A 24356-nucleotide genomic window follows, 5' to 3' on the forward strand; every position below is an offset into this window, starting at 1 on the left:
GCCTGCACATCCTGGGAGCCCAGCTAACATCATCCCTCTGCCTCTTTCTCTGCTCCCATTTATTCTCTTCTGCATATATTTTTTAAAAATAGCATCTATTGAGCTTTTTTCCAATTGTAGAAGTGGTAGGTGCTAATTGTAGAAAATGGAGAAATACAAAAAACACACAAAATCCCCCCACCCAGAGTTACCTACTATTAATGTCTTTAGACTGAAATCAGCCCTAAGCGGGGCATGAAGCTGTGTGGGGAACTTGGCAGGTGGGCTGGCCCAGAGACCCTGCTCTCCCTGCTGTGTAGACCCCATGTCCAAAGGCTCCGGGGGCCCCCAGGCCAGGGTGGGAGGGGCTGGCAGCCCCAGGCTCAGTGGGTGGAGAAGAGGACCAGGGACCTGCGGTGGGAGATCCAGGCTCTGTCCTCGGGCAGGGGTGAGAAGTTGATGAGGGGGCCATGTGGGAGCAACCGAAACTGAATCTGGGGGAACAGGTCTCTGTGGGGAGCTGAAGCTTCCTCAGGGAAAAGAAAACTTGGGATCTGAATCCTGTCTTCCTTCCAGAGGAAGGAAGACCCTGCCCCAGCCCTGCAGCTTACCGTGTTGATTCATTCAATCCATGGGCAGAGAAGACCCTGACTTTGCTAGAAGCTTCTGGCACTGACAGATGTGGGCACCTTCACCCACTCTCAACTCCTAAGGGCTTTCCTCTCCTGCAGAAAAATGAAAGTACCACGAGCCTCCCCCCAGCTCGCAAGCAGTCCAGGGGGGCGAGGGCAGAAGCCGGGTCTGCAGCAACGGCAGTGTCCCGGGCAGTCCCCAGAAGAGAAGGTTGTCCCTAGAGCTGAGGACAAGCCTGATCCCAGCAGTGGACCTGCCATTTCTCTAAGCACCTGTTCTGTGCCAGGCAGTCCCCTAGAAGCTTTTCCATAAGTTCTCTCCTTTAATCCTCACAACTTTCCAGGAAGTTGGTAGCACCCCATTGCACTGAGGAAGCTCAGAGAGGTGCGGGAAGTGGGCAGGTGTTTCCAGCCCAGGCCTGTCTGCATTCACAGCTCGGGCTGGTGGCTGTCACTGCCTGCTGTGCCGATGATGGAGGACGCAGCCTGTCTGACCTCAGCCTTGCCAGACGGGATCCCAGGGTAGGGGGTGCTGGGCCTGGAGGAACGCGTGGGAGGAGACAGTGGCCGCTGTGCCTGAAACCCAGAGGCCCAGGCGGTTGGCAGCACAGGGTACCCTGCTGACCCCAGCCAGCTGGTGAGGGCACGGGGGGCCCTGGGGTCTGGGACCACAGCTTCCTGTGGCCCTGCTGTCCAGTCACGAGAAGCCAAAGGCCCAGGATCCTCATCTCTGCCCTTGGGCCTGGCCATGCAGCGGGAAGGTGGGCCTTGTAACTGTTCCCGAGCCAGCCCCAGCCTCCCCCTCCTCACCCTGCAGAGAGGCGGAGTGGGCTGGAAAAGGACCATGGTGGAGGCGGATGGGGGTGCAAGGACTCTCTGGAGGGCTCTGTTTAGGGGAGAAGCCTCCAGTTCCTCAGGGTGTGGTGACAGCAACTTGGCAGGGGAGCCCTCCGCCCGCGGGGTGGACGCTGTCATGTACACGGACTCGGGGAGTCACCAAATATCTAACTGAAGGCTGAACACAAATAGGCCCAGTTCGTGTTGATGACTGGACACTGTGCCTCCCTCTGTCTGGACAATGTCCTGTTGGCTCTGGATCCACGGTCCCTGCTGGGAGGGAGGCTGGGGCAGGGAGGTGACACCCAGCCTGTATATATGACAATAGGGTCTGCAGGACTGCAAGAGAGCCACAGGTCGCCAGGACCAGCCTTCAGGCAGGCAGGTGTCTGACTACGCAGGGCTGCAAATCCTCTCCCCCCACTAATGCCTCCACCCCCAACCCCACCGGACCTTGTGCCATGTCAGGGCTTCTCTGGGCTTCCATCTCAGCCCCGCTGGGCAGCGCAGATTTCAGCCCCAGGCTGGGCTCGGAGGCCTCACATGGAGGTCACTCAGCGCCTGGGGGAGGAAGGGGGTGGCGATGGGGGGCTGTGGGGCTCCCCTCTGCCTGCCAGCAGGAGCGCTGGGTGTTTCTCAGTGGCTGCGAGGACGCTGATGAAAACCCCAGGATGTTGTGTCATTGTGGCCAGCCTGCTGACAGCAAGCGCCCATTCCACCGCGCTCCGGACACTCATGCTGGGGTAGAAAGGCTCCGGAGGCTTCTCTCAGGCCCACGGCCCCGTCAGCCCATGGAGTTTCAGAACCTGAGCTCTCCTGCTCCCTCTCCTCCTCTCCCTCTCTCCTCTTCTCTCTCTCCCTCCTCCCCTCTCCCTTCCTCCCTGTCTCCCTCTCCCCCCTCTTCTCCTTCCACCTTCACTGTGTTGGGGACCCCGGGAGATGCATCGGGTTCCTGCCTTCTGACATCTTACCCGCTGGTGTCTACTTTCCTGGCGCCTGTCCTGGGCGTGGAGTTCGCCCTGGGCCTGGTGGGGAACAGCTTAGCGTTCTTTATCTTCTGCTTCCACACGCGGCCCTGGACATCCAGCACCGTGTTCCTGGTCAGCCTGGTCATCGCCGACTTCCTCCTGATCATCAACCTGCCCCTGCGTGTGGATTACTACTTCCGTCACGAGATCTGGCGCTTCGGGGCCGCCGCCTGCAAGATCAATCTCTTCATGATGTCCACCAACCGCACAGCCAGCGTCGTCTTCCTCACGGCCATCGCGCTCAACCGCTACCTGAAGGTGGTGCGGCCCCACCACGCGCTGAGCCGAGCCTCGGTGGGGGCGGCTGCCCGGGCGGCCGCGGGACTCTGGGGGGGCATCCTGCTCCTCAATGGACACCTGCTTGCCACCACCCACTCCAGCAACTCCTGCCTCAGCTACAGCGTGGGCAACAAGCCCTCGGCCGCGCTCCGCTGGCACCAGGCCCTGTACATGCTGGAGTTCTTCCTGCCACTGGCCCTCATCCTCTTCGCCATCGTGAGCATCGGGCTCACCATCCGGCGCCGCAGCCTGGGTGGGAAGGCAGGCCCGCAGAGGGCCGTGCGCGTGCTGGCCGCCGTGGTGGCCGTCTTCGCCATCTGCTTCCTGCCGAGCATCATCTTTGGCACGGCCACCATGGTGGCCTCCCGGCTGCGGGCCTGTCACGCCCTCAACATCTGCGCGTGGCTGTTCCACGGCTCTCTGGCCTTCACGTACCTCAATAGCGTCCTGGACCCCGTGCTCTACTGCTTCTCCAGCCCCAACTTCCTCCGCCAGGGCCGGGCCCTGCTGGGCTTGGGCAGGAGCTGGCAGGGCACAGGGAGTGACGAGAGCTCCTACCAGCCCTCTGCCTGGCGCCGGGAGGCCTCCAGGAAGGCGGATGCTACGATGAGGGTGCAGGTGGAGGGCTCGCTGAAGTAAGGCCTGGGGTCTGCTGCAGGGGAACTGTGGCTGCAGGCGTGAGGCCTGCCAGACTCTGGCCTGGAGGGACGAGGCCACTCACGACTGGACAAGGGATGCCTGCAGACCAGGAGCCAAGCTGAGACAGCGGCAAACCCCAGGTGGGTGGCAGGCAGAGAAAAGGGTCTTGGCCTTACCCAGGGGCGACTTGTCCAGAACGCTATTCCCAGGGAGTGGGCAAGAGAATGCTGCCAGGTGGAGGCAGGCAGGGAGCTACGGGGACGCCAACTCATCACAGGGCCTGCATGGTCACCCACGCTGCGAGCCAGAGCATAATTACTCTAAGAGCAGAGGCCTTGCTTTAGAAACTGGACAGCTGTATTTTCTGGGCTCTCCAGTTTGACCCTTTCACTACGAATAAACTTCCTTTTGAAAACACAAGCGCTGTCTCAGCTGTTCAAAGGAAAGCCAAATAAAGGTCTTTTGGTCCAACCCAGGACTGGGGTCAGGATTCAGAGTGAGTGCCCCCAGGGGAAGGGCAACTCTGGGCACAGAGCCGGGAAGCTGTCCAGCAGCCTCTTCCCCACGGGGCTGTGTCCTGACCCAGAGCTCCGGGATGCCCTGGAGTGCCCTTAAAGGCAGAGCTGCTTTCCTGGGAGAGGACCTCAGGCCCCCGGAAGGGTGGCCCCTGGATCTCTGGGAGGCCCCCGCTCCTCTCTGGCCTCCAGTTCTACTTCTGCAACTCCCAAGTTCCTGCCCACGGCACCCAGGGACCTTGGCCAGCTCTCCCGGGAAGCCGTGGGGACCCTGAGCCTCCTTGGAGGTTACCTGCCCAGCCACCCAAACCCCTGGCTCAGCTCAGGCTCTCCCATGTGACCTTCCTCAGCCCTAAGTGTCCTGCCCTCACCCTGGAGCCTGTGGTGGCTGCTGCCCCACCAGGATGGGACCCCAGGGTGAGGGCAGGGGCTCTGGGTCACGAGAGCTGGGCTGCAGCCCTCCCCCTGGGAAAAAAGCCATCATGTCCACCTCTACCCCTTTCTGTTCTGTTCAGTATGCCCGTGGTGAGTGGCGGAGACCTTGTGGGCTGACCCGTCCACTGGCCCAGGACCCCCACACACCCAGGCATCAGGTGTGTATCTGGCATGAGTCAGGTTTTTTGAGGGGAGGGTGTGGCCCTGCTGTCCACAGGGGAAGTCACTGTGGCTGGTAATTTAGGGCAAATTCCTACAAAACATGTGCAGACTCAGTGTGTATTTGGCATTTCAATCCCCTCCTCCTACCCTGGTACAATAAGAAGTGTCTTTAATATTGGGGGGTGGAGAGCTTCCTAGGCTTCTAAAGAGCCACTGAGAGGTCACAAAAGTCCCAGACATGCACCCCTAACCCTGTGTATTCCCAGCCCACGCCCCTAAACTTGCCCGAAGCCCCTCTGCCCTCATCTTGGAGTTGAGGAGCGCTCCCTCGTTGTCTCCCAGCCATGAACAGGGCCCCCTGCCCTTCCTGTCCTCTCCACCCTTCCCAAGGCCTTCACTACAGGGGCCTGGCAGTGCCTTTGTGGGAAAGAAGCAGGGTTTCAGGCTGCCTTCGCACTACCCCTGCTTATGAGCAGGACCCCTTGGTCTTAGCCTTGCCCCCCACTCACTGCACCCTTCTCTGGACTTAGTTGTCCATCTGTAAAATGGGAGCAGAGGTCCTGGCTGCTGCCCAGCTTCCAAGGTTGGAGATGGAAATAACAGTGATGGCAGACGCTGAGCCAGGGAGGTGGTTACAGGGGGTGGGGGTGGGGTGGGGGAGCAGTGGGGGAAGTGGGGGAAGGAGGGAGGGAGAGGAGGGGAGTTGGGAGAAGGCTGTTCTATGGATGCAAGGGGTGCACCCTCAGCAGTACAAGCCAAATTGGGAGCAGGGTGGGGACAGACCCCATATCCTACCTTTGGGTTCAAAGCAGCATTTTGGTCCCTGCGATGGCTGCTGAATTTGGGGCAGTGCCCCCACCTTTTCTTTCTCTCTCTCTTCTTTCTCCTAATAAAACGCCCTGGTGCCCTGGGAAGAGCAAATGCCCTCTGTTACTTGACTCCTCACCACTCCCAGGCAGGGGGCCGAAAAGGCAGGCTGGGGAAGGCCAGTGGTCACTGATTCATACCTTGCTCACTGGGCACCCAGCATGGGCCGGACGCTAAACCACAAAAGCAGGCAGTACGCCTACACCACAATGACCTTGAGCAGACGCAGCCCACCCAGGGAGAGAGACCTGCAAATGGCTCAGACACGACTGGCGTAATACAAGGTACTTCAGGTAGGAAAGCTCTGCTGAGGGTACAGAGGGTCAGAGGAACCAGCTCTGCTTGGGGGTGTCAGGGAGGGGGTGGCAAGTGAATGGGGTCTTGAAGGACGGGGAAAGTAGAGAAGGGAACAGCATCCCTGGCAGAGGGAAGAGCATGTGCAAGGGCTCGGAGCTGTGAGAAGACTCGTGAGTGGGGGGAGGGGGAAGACTTCAGCGAGGCAGGAGAGGCGGCGGCCCAGGTGAAGCCAGGAGACGGGCAGCAAAGACGGGCGGCGGCCGGGTAGTGAGGGGCCCTGACGCCACCCCCAGGAGCCTGCTTGATTCTGTGGATGACCCACTACGGCGTGAGGGTGGGTTGCACAAGGTTGCACAAGGTTTATAAGAAGTTGATGAACATGATCAGTACTGCATTTGAAAAGTTACTCTGGCAATAATGAAGGGCTGGTGAGAGGACGGAATATGAATATTCGCTCCAGGCAAGGGCCTGAAAAAGGCTGGGCAGACCAGGAAGGGTCAGAACGGAGAGGCGAGGCTGAAATGGACAAGAGTGGGAGGCTTCGAGGATGACAGGTGGATGGTGGTGGGGCAGGTCTTTCTGGTTTAGACACGTTGGAAGGGAGTGGAAGACCTCCAGGTAAATATGCACAGTGACACCTTTAGGGCTGAGAAAGGATTTCAGAATCTTCCAGTTATGGATGGGAGCTAAGGTTATGGGAATGGATAGGGTCACCCGGGGAAAGAGTGAAGAGGACCGAGAACCACCATTTAAAATACCCTGCAAGTAAGGCGCTGGCAAAGAAAGACCCGGTGAAATGCTCAGAAGAAACCTTTACGTAGGAAGAAAACTAGGAATGGGGCAAGAAAAAAAGGGCATAAGAAAAGTCAAGGCAATCTCTTTGCCCAAGTAAAGAGAGTGCTCATTAAAAAGAACAGAATAAAGCCATCTTTTGTCAAGGTAAAAGCCAAACATAAAATCTCCAGACAGACTGCAAAGTGCCTCATGCAAAATAGAGCCTTTGCAAAAGGGCTTCCTAATGACATGCTGAAGAAAGCTGATCTGAAAACCCGAATGCATGCCTGACGCCGTCTGGTCAAGCATCTTGGATCAACACCCAGGAGTAACACAGTAATTGTCCGGAACTATTACAAAAACAACAACAAAAGACCTTTCAAAAGTGACAGGTTGTTATTTGTATAAAATTCACTATGCAAAACATGTTCTAAATTGGTTATGGACTCATACATATGTATTAATTGTACAAAAGCATGCACTGGGATGATAAAAACCAAATCAAAAAGAGCACTTACCTCTGGGATGGAGGCAAATGGAAAGGGAGTACACAGGTAAACTACCACTGTATCTGAGATCACCCGTGTAAGAAACTTGAAAACATAACAATGAATAATATCTAAGTGTTACTTAGCATTGCCCTGGGTAGAGAATAAAGAGGTCAGTGTAATGAAAACAGAAAAGTAATGTAATGACAGTAGCTTCAAATGCTGAAGAAAACCCAAGTGGGATGACTAATTGTGGGTTGGGTTGGCTTTCTCCATGGTAATTTCAGTGAGTGGCTGGGGGCAGGGGCAGCAGCGAAGCCACAAGGTACTATAACGCATGGAGGAATTAATGAGATTTGAAGGAATGGAGACAAACTCTTCCCTCTTTCTCCAAGTTTGCCAGTAGAGGGAGATAAGGCAATAGCTTTGGATGAACCCAAGTAGTGGAGAGATGTTTGGGTGGCTGGATTGTTCGGTTGTTTTATGGACTGGATGGAGAGATTTAAATACAATGGTGGGAGGAGAAGGGAGAGAAGGTGAAGGTTTAGGGGAGGAAGGGATGGAGGGAAGCAGAGAAAGAATGGTAAGGGTACACATCCTAACTTTAGTCCTATGAGTTAGATATTATTATTACCCCCATTTCACAGATGAGGAACCAGAGTCACAGAGAGATTGAGAAACATGCTCAAGGTCACACAGCTAGTAAGTGGCATCTGGCCCAGACCCCAAGGAGGCAGGGGGATGCACCCAGCACTGGGGCTGGGGGGGATGGCACTGTGACAGTGGGTCTTAGCAAGCTGAAGGGATTCTTGGAAGGCTCGGCTCTCAGTGGGCGAGGGCTAAGGGAGTGGCAAAAGAGTGGAACAGCTGATTCTTGGAATAAAAAAATAAAGCTAAATAAAGCTCCTGAAGAACCTAAGAAAGGATTGTTAAGCAAGCAGCCCTAAGGGGCTTGGTAAGTTGCACAGCCACAGCTCTGGGGTAGCCACAGCTGCAGGCTGTAGGGTTTCCTCTGTACAATGGCCCAGGAGAGGGTCAGAATAAATGGAAGGTAAATTTATCCAGGGTGGGTGAGGCAGAAGAAAGTTCTTTGGAAGTTTGACCAAATAAACCAATCCCAGCAATGGAATTAAGGTTGGTATTTCTTGAGAAGTGGGCATACAACGCTCTGAGCTCTACAAATGTGCTTCCAGAAAGAGAAGAGAGAGGGGGGCAGTATATGAGTTGGGAAGAAAAGAGTGAGGTGCACCTTAGGGTGGGGTGCTGGGGTACCTGGCGGGATACCTTTGCATCCACAAAACTGCCCCTGACCACTGGTCCTGCCTCACTGCACTCTCTCTCCATCCCAGAACTCCACAAGTACGGGCACAGGCGTAATGGAAGCTTTTCTGTTCTCCATTAACCCAGGGTGTGTGTGTCTCATTCTCCGACGAGACCCTGAATGCCCTCAGTGTCTCCTTGTTTTTATCCTCCCGAAGCCCAGCATCCGAGGGCCACAAGCGCGGCTCATTGCAGACTCGGGCTGGAGGGGTCCGTGTGCACTGTGCTTGCCCTTCCCCTGTTACGGCCTTGGCACAGCAACTGAGGCAGAGTCTATATTGCAGTCAAACAGGTTTGAACCAATAAAATATTCAACAGGGAATAATTCCTCCTAAGCAGGTTTCAGCACTCAGGGCTGGGAAACTGGAGAACGCCGAGCATCTTGATCAGGCTCCCTATTCCTTTTAAGTCAATTCGGAAAATTCTGTTTCTTACTTTGTAGGCCTAAGGAGAGTGGAATGCAGCAGCAGGTGCTAGGGAGCCTTCCTCTCATGCTCGTGGACTTGGGCACAGAAGACCCCCAAGCACCGGGCCCAGCAGTGGGAGGCTGGTTTTGGGGGTGAGTAATGGGGACAGGTCTGCCTCCTGCTCCTTAGACCTCCAGGTCTAGGGGACACAGGGTCAAAGTCCACCTCTTGGGGTGCCCTGACCTTAGGAAACCATATTCTCAGGAAGTGGCTTACAAGACAGGAGAAGAAATGCAGACCCTGGAGAAAGGCCTCTGGGAGTTTCAGCTTGGCTTAGGGGAGATCAGACTGAGCCCTGGCCTGGCCTATTACTTCCAGAAGTCCCTCCGAGTTGTGCAAGAGCTAAAACAATGAGTGTTACAGCTGAGCCCTGGTACCTGGAAAGGACAGCATGAAATCAGGCATAATTTCCAGAAATTTATTGGAAACACGATACAAATTGATTAGTAGCTGGCATCTACTTACAGACAGACGGTCCACATTGTAATATCACGCTCTGAATGAATTATCCTGGGGAAACAATCATGATCACTGGGGCATGGCCTGGGTAAGTGTTCTCTGGCAGGAACACTAGAGATTGGGGTTGGGGGGATGGGGATGGGTGGACAGAAACTGGGACATGGTTTTCCTTAGGAGGAATGGCAAGGCAGGGATTGCTCAATGGGTGAATTTCCCCAAAGGAAAACAGGGACAACTGTAAATAAAGGCTTTCCCCCTCTCTCCCCAAAGCACTTTCATCTCTAGCCAGAGTAAAACAGAATCTACAAACACACAAGGGGGCCGCACCCTGGTCTTCCCTCACTGGGGTCTTGGGACAGCAAAGGGGCATTAACACAAAGCTCAGACATGACAACAGAGCAGAGCCAGGCCACACTGGCCCTGCTCCTTGCCCTTCCTGCTCTGCTCTGAGGGGTGGGGGTAGCTCAGACTGCTGGGGTAGCCGGAACCAGAACCCCAGGCCCACTGGCTCCAGCTGGATTTAGCTTACATAGCACCTGCATCTGAAGGGCAAGAGAAAGGAGAAGCCATGCAATTTCTCCCCCCTTCTCTGCCTTGGGGATGTTTCTGACAATGAACCCCATCACCTGGGGGGGGCTCAGCTTCTGTGAGACAGGCCGTCTGTGGGCCCATGTACCTCCCAGTGGCTCTGGCCCTGACTCTGGTGGCCTGGCCTCCTCCTGGGTCCTGCCAGCCTTGGGGAGGTGGCAACTTCCTGCTGTTCCCCATCTCTGGGATGCACTTCGCTCCTGTTTGGCCTTTCGGTTCCCGTTGGGAAACTGTTTTAAACAGTTCCCAAGATTAAAATCTCTCTGGTTTCTGTTTTCCTGGTTGGACCCTGATACAAAGGCAAAAAGGAATTGGGCTGTGGACAAAAGTCGTACTAAAATGTTTCTGCAACACTCTCCTATCCTCTTGCACCACCTTTAGGAAACCGGGGTGGGCCGGAGTTGATCTAGGAGAGGAAGACTTTCATCCAACGGAGCCCAGAAGGGCCTTGGCACTTCACCCTGGGCACGTCTGCCGTGGGTTACACAGATGGAGTCTGCACGTCCACCCAAATGCCCACCGAGCAAGGCCTTGGGCAACGCCACAACGGTGATGCCGTGGCCTGGTGCGGGGAAGGCTGGGACACCCTCCAGCACCAACTCTCGGAACAGCAAAGGCAAGGAATAGAACATTCCCCGGAGTGTTCAATGAGGACACTGGGGGACTTTTCGGAGATGAAGTGACAGCATAAAACGGTACTTGACATCTTTCCGGAGGAGAACAGGACTGCAGAACCAGGTGAAGGAAGAGCCCTCTTGATATGTGTGGCTCAAAATGAGCTGGTCTTTTCCCAAAGCTAGTAGCAAACTGTGACTGGGGTGGCCTCTCTGTTCTTCCTCAAGACCTGGCGTGGCCCCAGGTTCCACATCTCTTGGGCCTAGACAGATGCTCTCCCAACAGGAAGAAAGAAGGACGCTGGCAGTGAAGTCATGGGCAGCTTACCGGGGTTAGGAAAGGGAAAGGGCAAGAGAACCATTTCACCTTCTATGTCCACATGGGACCATAAATCCATGACAAGGGCCAGAGAGAAAGCCATCCTGTGCTGTTTTCTTCAGTGATGAGCCAGATGTCTCTTCTTCCTGGTGTCCTTGCTGGAGGGGACTTTCTGTGGGGAACCCAGTGGGGAATGCCCGCCCCCGCCACCCAGCTCACTGAGCACCTCTGACACTCCTCAGCAGCCCCAAGCCAAAAGCCAGTGCAGCTGCAAGAATTGGCAATGGTGGAAATGGCCCCTGGCCATCCCTGCAAAAACCTAAGATGAAAGCCAACTCTTCCTCAGAGAGGCGAAGATGACTGCAAAGCTGGGAACAGAAGAGACAGCTGGAGCTCAGGGCACAGCTTCCAACCATCATACATCACGTTTGCTTTGCTCAGCTGAACTTGGCCTCCAAGGAGACAGGCATCTAGCATGTCATCAGCATTTTAGTGATACCTCACTTGTCCTGGGCAGTTCAATCCAATTGTAGCTGCACTGTCTTGAAACAACCTGCTCTGTTCGGGGTACCTACTCCCAGCCATCCAGCAGCCTCCCAGCTGCAGTCCCGAGACGGCTGGGATGTCAGACTCCAGGTGTCCTTCACGGTGCCATGACCCTGCACCCTGCAGCCTGTCCCTGCATGGAGGGCAGGATGGTGGCGAAACTCACATCTGCTCAGGGAGTTCATCAGGCCCTAAGCCATTCCTGTCCCTGCAGCCATGTGCACAGAGCAGAACAGCTGGCCGTGATGCCACCAAGGGCTGGTGTTAACGGCAGACGGGGAGAGCCCAGGACACTGGGGACCAAGGAGCAGGTGAGTCTCCCAGGGCCCAGGCACATCTGCTCACAGAGCTATTTTGGCCAGAGGGGTCGGGGTTCATGGTGTCACATACATAGACTCATACCTGCAAGCACAGTCCCCTCACCCCACCCTCCTAGGCCAAACAGGTTCTATGTGCTTAAAATAAAACTGGGTGGCTTGTGACCCATCGTAGGACCCACCTGGCTGCAGCTCCCGGCCAGCTGGTTTGGCTGCAGGGGAGGACAGGAAGCAAATGGCTCATCACAGTGATACACACGCCTGGCAGAGTTTAGACACTTGCTCTTGCTGGAGTTGTCTGGGACCAAGCAGAACTCCAGCCTCTTCCCAGTGACAAAATGCAGACAAGCAGGAAGAGCTTACAGGCTCAGCAGCTTGTCAGAACCTCAAGTAATTCTGTGCCCTGGAGGTGTGGGGGAGAGGGGGTCAAAGACAGTATCCAGGGGGTGAGGAGCAAAATTTCCCCATTACAAAAAAATGGAATGAAGCTATTGAGAAAGAACCAAGTGACAGTAATGGCAAGGATAGGGGAAAATTATAAACTGAATAAATAATGGCACACTTCTTAAGAACAAATCTGTTCAGAAAGATGCCATGTCCCTCCTGTACACAACTATACAGCTGAAAACTGAGCTGGGCTGACGCATGCAGGGCGGTGGCGGCTTGGAGCTCTCCTGCAGCCCACCCGGCCCCGAGGAGCCGCTGCTTTGGGATGTGGGGTGCAGGAGCAGGGAGGAGGTGGAGTGGCTCCCTCGTCCCCTCAATTCTCAAGCAGGTCCCGCTCTGGGACAGCGAGGTCTCTGAGAGGAGAGCAAGGGGATAATGAGTCACACATGGAGATGCGGCCTCTGGAACGTGCACGCCTCAGTTTCTTCCCCTGTCCCATCAGGTCTCTATGGGGCGCACACGAGGTCTCCCATGAAATGTACCAAGAACGGGGCCACCTCCTTCCCAGGCACGGCTGTGAACATCGGTAGGAGAGTGTAGCAAGTCCTGGATCACAGCATGGAATGGGGAGAGCTCAGTCTGACACACAGCATGTGAGTTCTAGAAAAGGGGAGAAACAGGGTGGAGTTAGAAGAGGGGCTGTGTTGAAAGGGAGAATAGAATGGGCCCACCCACCAATGTCACAACTCTCAAGGAAAGAGTGCCGAACACGAATTCAAGTAAAAGCTCTGGAAATAGATGAGTGACCCTGGAGGGTCTTAAAAGCTGGGTTTGGGGAAGGCCCATGGTCACTGTCAGGCGCTACAGCTCACCAGGCAAGTGCTTCTATGTTCATCAGACAGACATCGTGGAACTTCTCTCACCTGACCTGAAAGAATGGGGAACCACCTGGCCCCGTGGAAGCACAATCTGATCTGAGGCAATCAGATTTCATCATGATGATATGGATGCTCATAGCTAAGAGCACGTTCTTCTGTACTAAGGGAGTGACCCTCTGGAGCACAAATGTTCACAGCGGCAGCCAATCACACCGGGCAGTGGGAACTGCCTCTGCACCCCTCGCCCCACCCCCTCCACTTCCCCACAGACCTTTGACCTCCTGTCTTAGAGGTGGGTGATTGGAGCCTTTCAATAGAAATGAGTAAACGAAAAGCAGAAGTGGCTTGCCAGCCCTATCGTCACCATCTTGCATTGCTCAGTGGGTTGTGAAACCTGGTGCTCAGTTCCTAGGGAAGTGGTGAGGAGGGGGGTGGGCCACAGACGTGCTCTCCAGCTCCCACCACGCAGGCCACTCTGCAGCCAGCGGAGGAAACACAGACACTCACCCTCACAGCCTCCTGAGGAAGGGACAGCAGGATGGAGCAGGCCTTTGCCTTCATGGGCCCTTCTACAATAGGGACGGTATATGCACATTACCTGGTATCTGATTGGGGCACAACAAATACGTGTTAAGTGAAAACCTATCCATGCTCAGTAGGACTCGGGCTAACCTTTGCTTTACTGAACCTTCTGTAGGTTATACACCTGCCTTACTGAACCAGAACCTTGTGAGGGTCACAACGGTAAGGAACTTGCTCAAGACACACAGCAAGTAAGCTGGGAAGTCAGAATTTGAACCCAGAGCTTCCTAACTGAGGTCGAGTTGTTCCCGTTACACCAAGCTGCCACCGCAAAGCCCATTCTCCATCCCGTCTGGCATTCTGCTGAGAAGGTGGTCCGGGAGGCCCCCAGAGAGAATACTGTGCTCTTCAGGGCCTAAGTTAAATGTTACGTATGTGCCAGCAGCTCTCAGAAACCTCTTTCTCTTTTCTTTTCTTTCTTTTTCTTTTCTTTCTTTCTTTTTTTTTTTTTTTGTTGTTGTAGTTGTTGTAGGGGTGGAGGGCTCTGTCACTCATGTATTTGTCCAAACCCCTCTGGAATTAAATGATCGGCCAGAGTGCCACTTGTAATAGTTTGTTTCCAAAATTTCTGACCTGTCATATTAAACTGTGCTTTCTTTTATCATAAATGTACCTGCTCCAATTTCAAAGGCAACCTCTCCACCCAGGGCCTCAGGTTGACACTTGCTTGTCCCGCACTGGCCGTGGTTTTAAGTTCAGATCGGTCGCCTCTCTGTGCTGCAGGTGGAAGGATCCCAGTGCTTGCTGCCGCCTCTGTAAGGCTGTCACTTCACCCCCCCCCCCGCTCAGTGTTCCCAGCCCCACTGCATTTCCTCAAAGCAAGGAACAAGGGCCACAAATACGGAGACCCCAGCACAGCAGCAGTGGCAGAGGGCCTCAGGAAAAGGTCTGCTACAACCCAGCATCTAATATCCTGAACATTTTTTTCTGCTGATGCCCAAACCAGAAACCCTAAATGTGGTTAGCTCTATTTTTCCTAGGACTCGCTCTTGGTCTTGCTCACTGGCTGGCCCAGAAGGGGTTCTTGTAAACACTCAGCGAAGCTGAAATCACACTATTCATGAAAAGTCCTCACAGATATCTTCTTTGGGAAACTCCATCTAACAAAGTTACCTTTGAGTGTGCTCCTCTGTTTTGTATGAATCATGTCTCATATTCATTTATACGTAAACACATATAACGTATTTGGTTGAGGGAGGAAAATGCATGGGGTGTAACTCAGATGTTTTCTGAGCTTACAGTGCTCAGTCATCTGGAAGGGAAAACAGGAAACAGGGCAAGAAAATAACAATAAGCAGGGTTGGGCAAATTGAAATGAACACAGTAGGGGTCTTCAAATCAACTAAACTGTGACAAATCCTTCCATTTCCATTGCCCTGGGGGCTCTGAAGATTCAGAAGGATTCTCCTGCCACACTCACTGGCACCCAAAGAGATTGCTTGCAGGGAATGCCCAGATCCACTGGTTTACTTCCCTGGGCCATCAAGATCCAATACTGACGTCCCAATTGCTTTCTCAGACATCTGTGCATGCTCCTTTGATGGAGAAGTCAGATCTCTTTAAGGAAGTCTCTTCTCACAGACTTAATCCCCTCCCTCTGGTGTCCCCTTCCTTTCCCTTTCTCAAACACTTCCCCTTCTCCCCACCCCCCAAAAAAACCTCATAATCTCTCAAGTCAGAAGTTCACTTTCTCGGCAGTGCATACTCTACATGTCACTGATGGTGGGAGTACAGAGGGGTAGGATGGTGAAAAGGTTTCCTATAACAACCCCTGCAGGTACACACGGACACTTGGTGAGGAGGCCAGACACGGGCCGCCCAAATAATTACCATGGATTTCTGTCCCTTTTCTAGGGCCCCCATACCACTGTGAGGGTCTCAAATCCAGACTAGTCATGGGCTCCCACAGTAGTTATTTCCCTTGGGGTCAGGATTAGAGTTCCTTCTGGAAGAAACTTCAGTATTAGTAAACTCAGGAATGGTCCTAGGTGTGGCCAATTTGACATTATTCCAGAATATTCCAAAACACCAAGTTGTTGACTACTCAGGCCTAATGCACTTGGGTCTGTCTTCCTCTAACACCCCTAAGAGCTCTGTCTTCCTCTAACAACCCAACCCCACAGGCTCAGAGAACATCCACTGTCCTCAAGTAATGCTGCAATAGTCCTGAAACCCTCTAGACACATTAGGCTCTCTACCACTTTGCTTCACATTCAATAAAATCTGGGGTCATAATTGATCCACTATAAAATAATAAATTCAAAGTTGTTGTTACATATTTAGCCAGGTTTAACATTACACCTGGGGACCAGGAGACCAGAGATGAGTCTAGGGATGCTTGATATTCTTTCACAAACAGTGCTTTACAAGATTTGAAGAAAACCTAGTTTTTTTGACGTGACATAAAAAATATGACAGAAGGCAGCCCAGGCCTAAGCTTGCCTAGGAGTGCCATCAGCTGTTCCCAACAGTCTATTTTTATTGGGATTTGTGAGGACAGCAGATGCATCCCCAGAGCTTGCTCACTGGTACAATACCCCTCACCGCCACCCGTTTCCCAGGGTTGGGATGCCAACAGTTGAAGTTGTTGAATCATTGAGTTCAGAAACAAGTTATCAAAAGGACAATTTTCACACCCCAAATGATAATACTGTTACAGAGGAATTCACTAGATACCCTCTCCATGGGAGACTTAGAGAAATGATATTAATCAAGGCAGAAACTAAGAAAAATAACTAGGTCTACTGTGTATTCACATACCCCAGGAGAAATAAGCCAGAGGAGAACAAATTAAAAGAGGATTTATTGTACAACTCATCACTTTCCTTTACTCAGAGGCTCTGGCTCTGTCCTGAAAACTCACCTCTCTTCTGAGCCCATTGCTTTAGTTCCCCCGACACACTGACTCCTGAGACAAAAGGTTGAGAGCACTTCCCGTAGAGACCCCCTGAGTCTGTATCACTCCATAAGCAGGAGCTCTTCTTAAGGATCCCCATTTGATAATGACTGAGACATGGCAGACAATCACCCTGTCCTGTGCAGTGGAATGGAAGACTTGATCGACCAAATCTCAGCCATCTGACACAGAGAGAAGAACCCAAGCCCCCTCTTAGGGGATCTGGGGGATGAGAGGCCTGTGTAACCCACCTGCTCTTCTCTTAGGAATTCTTTTTGACTCTGCCTTCACTCTGAAAAAGATTCTGCCGTTTTCGGATCATAGGACATACCATCCCCTCTGCTATAAGGTCTCTAACTACAGGAACCCACAGAAAGCTAAGTGAGCCCTCTTGATAAACCTATTTCCTTTCTTTAGTACTCCTCTGAATAACTTAATCAAGGGCCACTGATATCTATGGGTTTTGGGCCCCTCTAATGTGCAAAGATCCATTGGGACATAGTCATTTACCCTTAAGCAAGCCCGTGAGTCATTTTTTTTTGAGAACTGTACTTTTAGGTGAGAAATAAATGTAATTATAAGAAAGGTATTAACATTTTATTTATATACAATTCACATATGACTACAAAGACTTTGGTTGAAATCTTAGTACTTTTCAAAATAAACTTTAATAATAGCTAGTCCTTAAGGAGGTGATGGAATCTTAAGATTTAATGAACACCTACTATGTGTCAGAGTTTATGCTGCTAGCAACAGTATATAATTTAATTTAAACACATTTCACCTTGAAGTGACTCTGTGACTATTCTCTTCTTTTTTTTTTTCTTCCACCTTCCAGACTAATACAGCTACTATGCCCCAAGTTCCAGAGAAAGGAGGGGGTATGATATGGACAAGGAAGCTCCACAGAGGCAGGAAACGGAGGTGAGGGCTGAGCTCATTAAACTTTTATCAGACAATGATGGCTTATATTTCATAGTCTGAGCAAAGAAAAATACCTCTACCTTCCTCCATCCATCTACAAACATACACCTGTATAAGAAAACATAAACATCTCCTATGTACATGCTGCATTCAACACACAAATTTGGGTCCTTATTCCCTGAGAGGAAGAAACACTAGATTTGGCTATCTGCTGACAGTGTGACTTTAGGAAAAATCCCTTAACCTCTCTGAGCTTCAGTTTTTTTCATTACTAAAATGTAGAATAACACCTACTTCACCAAGTGTTTAGAAGGTCAAATGATATAAAGTATGTGAAAAAAAAAATTATTGTAACAGCTCTGTAGGCAAATGAAATCTGTATTTCACAGAGGAGAAAATAGGTTCAAACAAGCCAAGTGATTCACCTAAGGCCACATAGGCAATAATCAGAGAAGTCAGCCATTAAGCCCACCCGCCTCCCAACACTCAGATGTCCGTTTTTCCATGGCACAGATAAATCCCATCTCCCTTGCTGCTCTCTCTTTTGGGTTCTCAGACATGGAAATGTTTTCCAGTAATGGGTCTTCTGTCTCTTCTGACCTCATGGCTTTCCGTAGTGGTAGCCATTGGAGTTAACCAAGTGGGCCAAATGTGGTAGGTACTTGGTTTACTAGTCATGAAAATGTCACCAAAGCATCTGTAAGTCAGAAATGGAGGAGACAGGATTTGGAAACCACCATGATGGCATATGAGACACCACTGGACCAACAACCTGAGAGAAGAGACAAAGTGCAGGGAGGCTGATAAAGCACTTACAGGTCTTCAAATTTTGAACCTTCACTTCCCTATCATTACTGGCTCCTTTCACTGAGGCTTCTTATGCATGCAGCTTTTATCTTCACCCTCTCAGTTCAAGTTACATTAGGACAGCCATGGAGGTCTGTGTGTGGCCCAATACCGTGGGTCAAGCTTAACAGAGCACACACATTGAGTGCCGTTCCCCTGCCACCAGTCCACACCAGGGCCCCAGGGCAAAATGAAAGACAGCGACTTTCAGGAAGTCAATAAGAACTTGCCCATCATTGGGAGGGGAAAAAAAAAAAGCCAGGCGAACCAACCATACAAAATCCTTTCTGCCAGCAGAAATCCAGAGACTCTTTTCCCATCATCAAGAACCTGAAATGCAAAGGTGGAGGGTGAGTGAAGGAGGCAAGCCTCTGAGAAGGTGACAGGGAGTCCTAAAGGTGAAAGGCCTGCATATTTCAGTAAAACCAGGTTTTGTTTCTAGTTAAACTAATTCCCCTTTGGTGTGCGCCTCTCTCTGACATGCTGATAATTAAGTAGCAGCGCTAAGTGACTTTATTATTGGATCACGCAGGACAGGGATTTCCCATGAGATTGTATCTATCAATTTCAGTATATGATGGTAATAACTGTCCCAGGAAAACTCACAATTAGCCTAGCATTTTTTTTTCTAGTACTTTCCGTACACTTTGGAAATTCAGGTTAGTCAGGATCCTATATCCTGAGGAAACAAGAAACAGAACCATTATGCCAAGGAAAAGGTCCACTAGGAATACAGGAATGGGGACATTTTCTAAAAGGTGGGTCTCTTGTATACTCTTGTCTCTCAACTCCACATCCAGCCCACCCTTCTAAACACAGTGCCTTTGTGCTGGGGCTGGGACTCTGCAAATGTATCTCTCCTTTGTCATCTGGCGCTCTGTTAGACTCTGCCAGCAGGGGGCACGAGAGGGAGCCTGCGAGGCGGGAGGTGGGAGAGGGTGCCAGCAGCAGTTGGTTTCACTTTCCCAGAACCAACATCATCATCCTCCTGAGACATGCCAGCTCCAGCCAGCTGGAGGTCTGATTCCAGCTCCTCGGGGCCCTCCTTGAGCTTCTAGGTTGTGATAAACCCAATGTGATAATCCCAGCTTTTTCCTTTTGCTCTCTCAACTAGAGGGACGGTGGCGGCTTCCTGTGTTCCCATTTACTTACTCAGTCCTTCAATATGTTATTTTGATTTATTAGATCAAATTCTCTGTTCAAATAACTTATGTAGCTTCTAATTTTGCTGACTAGAACCTGAGCAATCCAGTGTGTTTGAGAGCCACTTCATTTATAACAGTGGCTAAAAGAGCAGACTTTGAAATTAATCACACCTGAGGCAGAATCCCCACCCATGCTACTCAGCAGCTGGAAAACTTTGAAAAACTTACTTCCCCTCTCTGGGTCTCATTTTTCTCACTTTTATTTATTCAACTAACATTTACTGTGTACCTACTAAGTGCCAGGCACTGCACCAGGCAGTAGGGATTCACTGGTATACAAAACAAAATCCCCTGACCTTGGGGGATTCCTGTGGTGTGAATTAAATGACATAACACACAAAGGAGTAGCACAGAGTCAGCCTTCCTCTCCATACATAAAAGCAAAGACGAATGGGTCTTAAAGAAAAAAGTGTTTCAACAGCTAGGTCTCTTCAGAAAATAAGACAAGTGTCTTTTCCCTATCAAGGTGGAAGGTCTCAGTCAGTACAGCAGCAGGGATTTGCTGCATGCCTGTCCATTCCTCCTGTTCAGAGCAGAGAAGTGGCCGAGGCAGCAGCATTCATCCAGAAAGAAATGAGAGAACACTATGAGGTGGCACCTTCTTTTAGAAATCCCAAGGAGACAGGTACCTGAGATACTGAGGGAAAAGCAAAAGGAGCTGCAAGGCAGCGTTTGGATGGCTCAGAATGACCGTGGAGTATGGGTAGAAGAGACCAGAAAGTATCTCATGACATCAGTCATGAACCTGGACTTATTTTATGCTTTCTGCAGCAGGACTATACACCTAGAGAGGACAGGGAGGTGATAAGATGGAAAAGAAAGACTCCAGATTCTATGTAAACCCAAGCCCAAAGGTCCCAGGCTGTGGGCAAGGAGAAGTTGAAAAGAAATCTAATCCCCATATTTTGGCGCGATCCTTGCTTAGTCTCTGGCTTTCGGACATCAGGCATATTGCAGCAAGGATGGTCAAAGTTTTCATTAGCAAGAAAGTGTTTCTGGAAGATTGCTGTGGAGCTAAATTCTCCAAAACATTATCTACAACACACTGATACCCTACAAATACACATGAAACTCCTCACCCTCAATTTTTATTCTTTTTGACATCACTATGACCATCAAAAGTCATACTGTAGGAAAACAACCATGTTACTATTAGAAGATCTATTCCACATTCTTGCTCTAAGGTCTCTCATTATAAATAATTTATTGCCACGGAAGTTATTTAGAGTCCCATAAGGCATAAAAAGCCTGGAAAGTTTTATTCATAAATAAATGCCAACATAAACAATCAAGATAGCTTCAAACTCCTGGGCTACTGAAATGAACAATAAATACTGCCTGGATGACTTACTACAGTTATGTTTATAGTTCAAATGGGAAGATAATTCAGTTCCACCTGAAGAGTCATTACATGGTGAAGCCCAAGAGAAGTGCTTTGGAGAAGGGTTCATATTTCTTAGTTTCCCCATTTCAAACTAATTATTATTTCTGTATTTAGGACATCATCCAGGCAATTCCTTTCATGACTTACAGCACTCTTGAGCAATTAAAAAATATACAGAAAGTGAAATAAGTAGGGGACAAATGCCAAATTCAAAATGACCCACGGAATATTGAAGAGCTCCCAGAGAGGATTGATGTCTCAGACATAAGGTAAAAATAATCTATTCTGCTCAAGAAAACTTAAATGAGCAGTGAGCATGCATCATAGCAGGCACATTACCCAGCAGAGGCCACCTGCTCAACACAGGCTTCCTCTCCAAACAAGCCTCCTGACAGATGTAAGCAGAAAGGTACTTCCCAGTGAGATGGAGAAATATCATTTGACTAAATGCCTTAACCGTGGTACATGGCAGCATTCCCTCTTATTCCCCTTCTTGCACGTTTAGCTTGACTGGGGAGAAGAGCCTATTTGTAATGCATTTTTTCATTTGGCAAAGGACATGCCAGAGCTGGCAAGGGCAGAGGTCTTGGCCTAGCAGAAGAGCCCCCGGCATCCCTGGGCTTACATACCATCCAGGCCATTGTGATGAGTGTAGTTTCTTTTCCCCAGAATGCTCAGGGATGTGTGATTTGGCAAGGTTAGCATCCGCTTGGTAGCTGGGGTTTGCAGGCTTGGTGTAGATCGAATTATGTTAGGTTTCTTCGCAGGATGGATCTCTGACAGGGGGAGAAAAGGTTTCTCAACTCAGAGCATGGTATTAAAATCTGCGTGCACTTACACTGGCTAATAGGTACACATCTTATTTCTTAATGAGCTGAGAGTCAATTCTATATGAACCAACATGTTTTCCCAAAGACTTGCATAATTAATCAACTTGGAGTGTTATTTCCATGGTTTTACTTATAATAAGTGAGCTGGGTTTCCCCTGCTGACCAGAGCTCTGGGCCTCGTGTTTTTAGTACAAGCAAGGAAAGCCACTTCAGGTCACTCAGTGAATTTTATTAAGGGAATAAGGCACCTAACTCTTCAAGGTATGAATCAAAAGGTTATCTGGAGAGGTAGCCCCAGAGAAATCTACCCCTGTGCTCTGTCAAACCAGAACATGTAGCGCGTCTGGTGTGTGGGAGCTTTCTGCAAAACGGGATTCCTCTTCTGGCTGTGTGATCAGGGAAAGGATTAGGGCCCATCACTCCCAGCCCAGAACATTTTGATACAGGTGAAACCTAAAGCCAAAGTCCAAGAACAGTGATCAGGAAATAGTACAAGAAAAGCTTTGGCCAAGGATATATCACAACACTGTAATGTGTATGGGGTGTCTGGGTGTTCTCAAGAGAAGTTTATTGTCAACAACAGCCCAAAAACTACCTGTACTTTTTTTTGATGCATAGTTGACAATTTCAATGCTGTAGGAAGTAGATGTGTTTAAGGACCTCAGTCTATTACCAATACTGGGCAACCTCTTCTCCAAAGCCTACCCTGATCACTGATTCTCAGGGCCATCACTCAGCACTTGACTGTGCACAGATCACCTGTCTTCTCACCCTCCACCAAAGGTGAAGGCCAGCAGATGAGCCCAATTTGCTTAACTTTAGGAAGAGCCATTAGAATTGTGAGACTTTTGCATCTTGGTCTGGTTGAAATCCTATACTTGCCAAAATTTAGAAGTGACTCAAGTACTACCCAAAAAATCATGCTAATTTTTTCATCAAGTCCATGAATGTTTGCCAACCTTATCTTTCATTACAACCTTCACACCCTGTACTTCATCCCAGACCAGACAACCTTCCTTCCCTGAACTTCTCAGGTCCTTGGACTCTTTGTAGCATTTGTTCATTTGGTTCCGTTGTGCATCTTGGCACCCTGAGGTGCCATCTATTCAAATCCTATTTATCCTCCAAGACTGAGCTCAACTATCACTTTCTTCAGGTAGGCTACCCTAATACACTACCATAAATCACTACTAAGTGCCCAAAGCATACTACTTGAATTATTTCATAGGATTTACTCCTCTGTTTCAGAGTTCTTACCTGTATCTTTTCCCCACTAGACAGTACAAATTTTGAGGGCAAGGTCTGTCTCATCATGGTGTCCCCCATATCACTTAGTAGTATCTAGTCGTATCTTGCACACAGTAAATACTCAGAAATGTGTTGTGTAAAAATGTGGCTCAGCAAGGAAGGACAGCACAGCTTATCTGATGGGGCAGACACCAATTTGCCCTCAGGAGGAACATACCCAGGGGAAGGCTGATTAATATACAAGGCCACATTCTATTTCTTATGCTCAGAAACTTTCCCTTGCATGGTGAGAAGAGGCTTCTAGGGTTAGGTCTTGCAAAGAAACACAGACAGCGATCTCCAAGGACCTTACCATCATGACCTAAGTACTGTCTACTATGATCATGTGTTATTTTAAGGGGATATCAAAAAGTACCTCTTCAGCTCCTGAGAAATAAAAGAAGAAATGAGGTGACAGGGTAACATCAAAAAGGGAGCTGTGGGTTTTGACTCCTGGGATGCTCTGATGAGGACCAGAGAATATACCAAGTTCAAGGCTACATTTTGACTTTTTAAAAGACTGGATGTTTGAAGGCTACAAACTTCATAACTACAAATCTTTCTGACAGAGCAATAAGGTTCAAAATTCAACCCTGAGTATATATTTAGTTTTTGCTGAGAAAATGGAAAAGCAAGTAATATTAGAGGCACAAAAACATGCCATTCTTGCTTTTAGGTATATGAAGCACCATTAGTTTGTAAATTATTTCTCTTAAAACATTGAAAATAGAGGCTATTGCCTCGTAATCTTTTTTCATTCTATTCTTAAATTGTATTACTTCAACATGTAAATGAAACCATCATGCTTGGAAATCCTGAGTTACATTTTTTTTAAAAGATAGTTTAAAAATTATTAGTTCAATCTCACAAACCAATCCTCTATTGTGAGGGGTGGAGGGGCACAGAAGCATTAGAAACAAAAAGATCTAAATCAAATTCAGAATATTCATCCTTTAAGTAATAACTGAGTGATCCATTTCTCTTTGCTCTTTCTTTACTCTGTTTATTTCCATCAATGCACATTATATTTTTATTCAATAATTAAACCAAATAAACATATCCATAACTCTGTGTGCATTTCAAGTGTGTGCATGTATTTTGGTAATAAAAGATTCCCAAACAAAATAAAACTGACTACGCATTTGAAAGTAAATAATTTCAGTTATTTAGAAGGCTTGAGTATAGTTCAGGTATGTCCATTTAGAATGGTCAAACATCCATAACACACAGAAATTGTTCTTTGAGTTTTTCCTCTATTTGAAAATACCCACCTAGGTACCCAATGATACATGCCAAAGGTTTCCTAGTGCTTTTGCTTTTCAGTGGACTTCCAGATAGATCGGCATGTCTGTCTGCATCTGAGGAGAGAAAGAAACGTGGAAACAACAAATGAGGTTGATTTCTCAACTTACACCACACATGCTGCAGAAATAAAGGGTGCGAGTGGAAACCACTGCAAAATATCCACCAGACTCTTGTATAATTTCCCTTTGGGTTTGAGGAAATCATTGGCAGTTTTGGTTCCAAGTTACTTGAAAACTCTCACATTAAAGCCCCATATAAACATGCTAATAT

At 49.6% G+C, this 24356-nt stretch overlaps 2 protein-coding genes across 13 annotated transcripts in view; one reads left to right on the forward strand and one right to left on the reverse strand.

Moving 5' to 3' along the window:
* Positions 1 to 39: 39 nt before the first annotated feature.
* OXER1 (oxoeicosanoid receptor 1) lies at positions 40 to 13803 on the forward strand. Of its 9 annotated transcripts, none has more exons than XM_037807607.1 (7): positions 40 to 3534; positions 4425 to 4502; positions 5534 to 5666; positions 8695 to 8811; positions 10148 to 11556; positions 12452 to 12602; positions 13525 to 13803. In XM_037807607.1, exon 1 carries the CDS (start codon positions 1910 to 1912, stop codon positions 3392 to 3394), a length of 1485 nt encoding a protein of 494 aa, XP_037663535.1. In that variant the 5' UTR covers positions 40 to 1909; the 3' UTR covers positions 3395 to 3534; positions 4425 to 4502; positions 5534 to 5666; positions 8695 to 8811; positions 10148 to 11556; positions 12452 to 12602; positions 13525 to 13803. The 9 variants fall into 9 exon arrangements, with proteins under 9 accessions (XP_037663535.1, XP_037663536.1, XP_037663538.1 ...); XM_037807608.1 differs by lacking the exon at positions 13525 to 13803 and adding an exon at positions 12848 to 13483; XM_037807610.1 differs by lacking the exon at positions 12452 to 12602 and having other exon boundaries at positions 5462 to 5666.
* Positions 9124 to 24356, reverse strand: part of MTA3 (metastasis associated 1 family member 3) — a 192351-nt gene continuing 177118 nt past the window's right edge. For 3 of the 4 annotated variants that reach the window (XM_037807604.1, XM_037807603.1, XM_037807605.1), the window contains exons 15-17: positions 24053 to 24139; positions 21294 to 21440; positions 9124 to 12609 (exon numbers count right to left, since the gene is read on the reverse strand). In XM_037807604.1, coding sequence (XP_037663532.1) covers positions 12584 to 12609; positions 21294 to 21440; positions 24053 to 24139 — 260 coding nt within the window. In that variant the 3' untranslated portion in view covers positions 9124 to 12583. Of the gene's footprint in view, positions 12610 to 18347; positions 18406 to 21293; positions 21441 to 24052; positions 24140 to 24356 lie in introns of all 4 variants that reach the window. The other variant, XR_005212454.1, reaches the window with a different exon arrangement.

This window comes from Choloepus didactylus, chromosome 17 (genome assembly GCF_015220235.1).
Source record: "Choloepus didactylus isolate mChoDid1 chromosome 17, mChoDid1.pri, whole genome shotgun sequence".
NCBI classification, from domain to species: domain Eukaryota; kingdom Metazoa; phylum Chordata; class Mammalia; order Pilosa; family Megalonychidae; genus Choloepus; species Choloepus didactylus.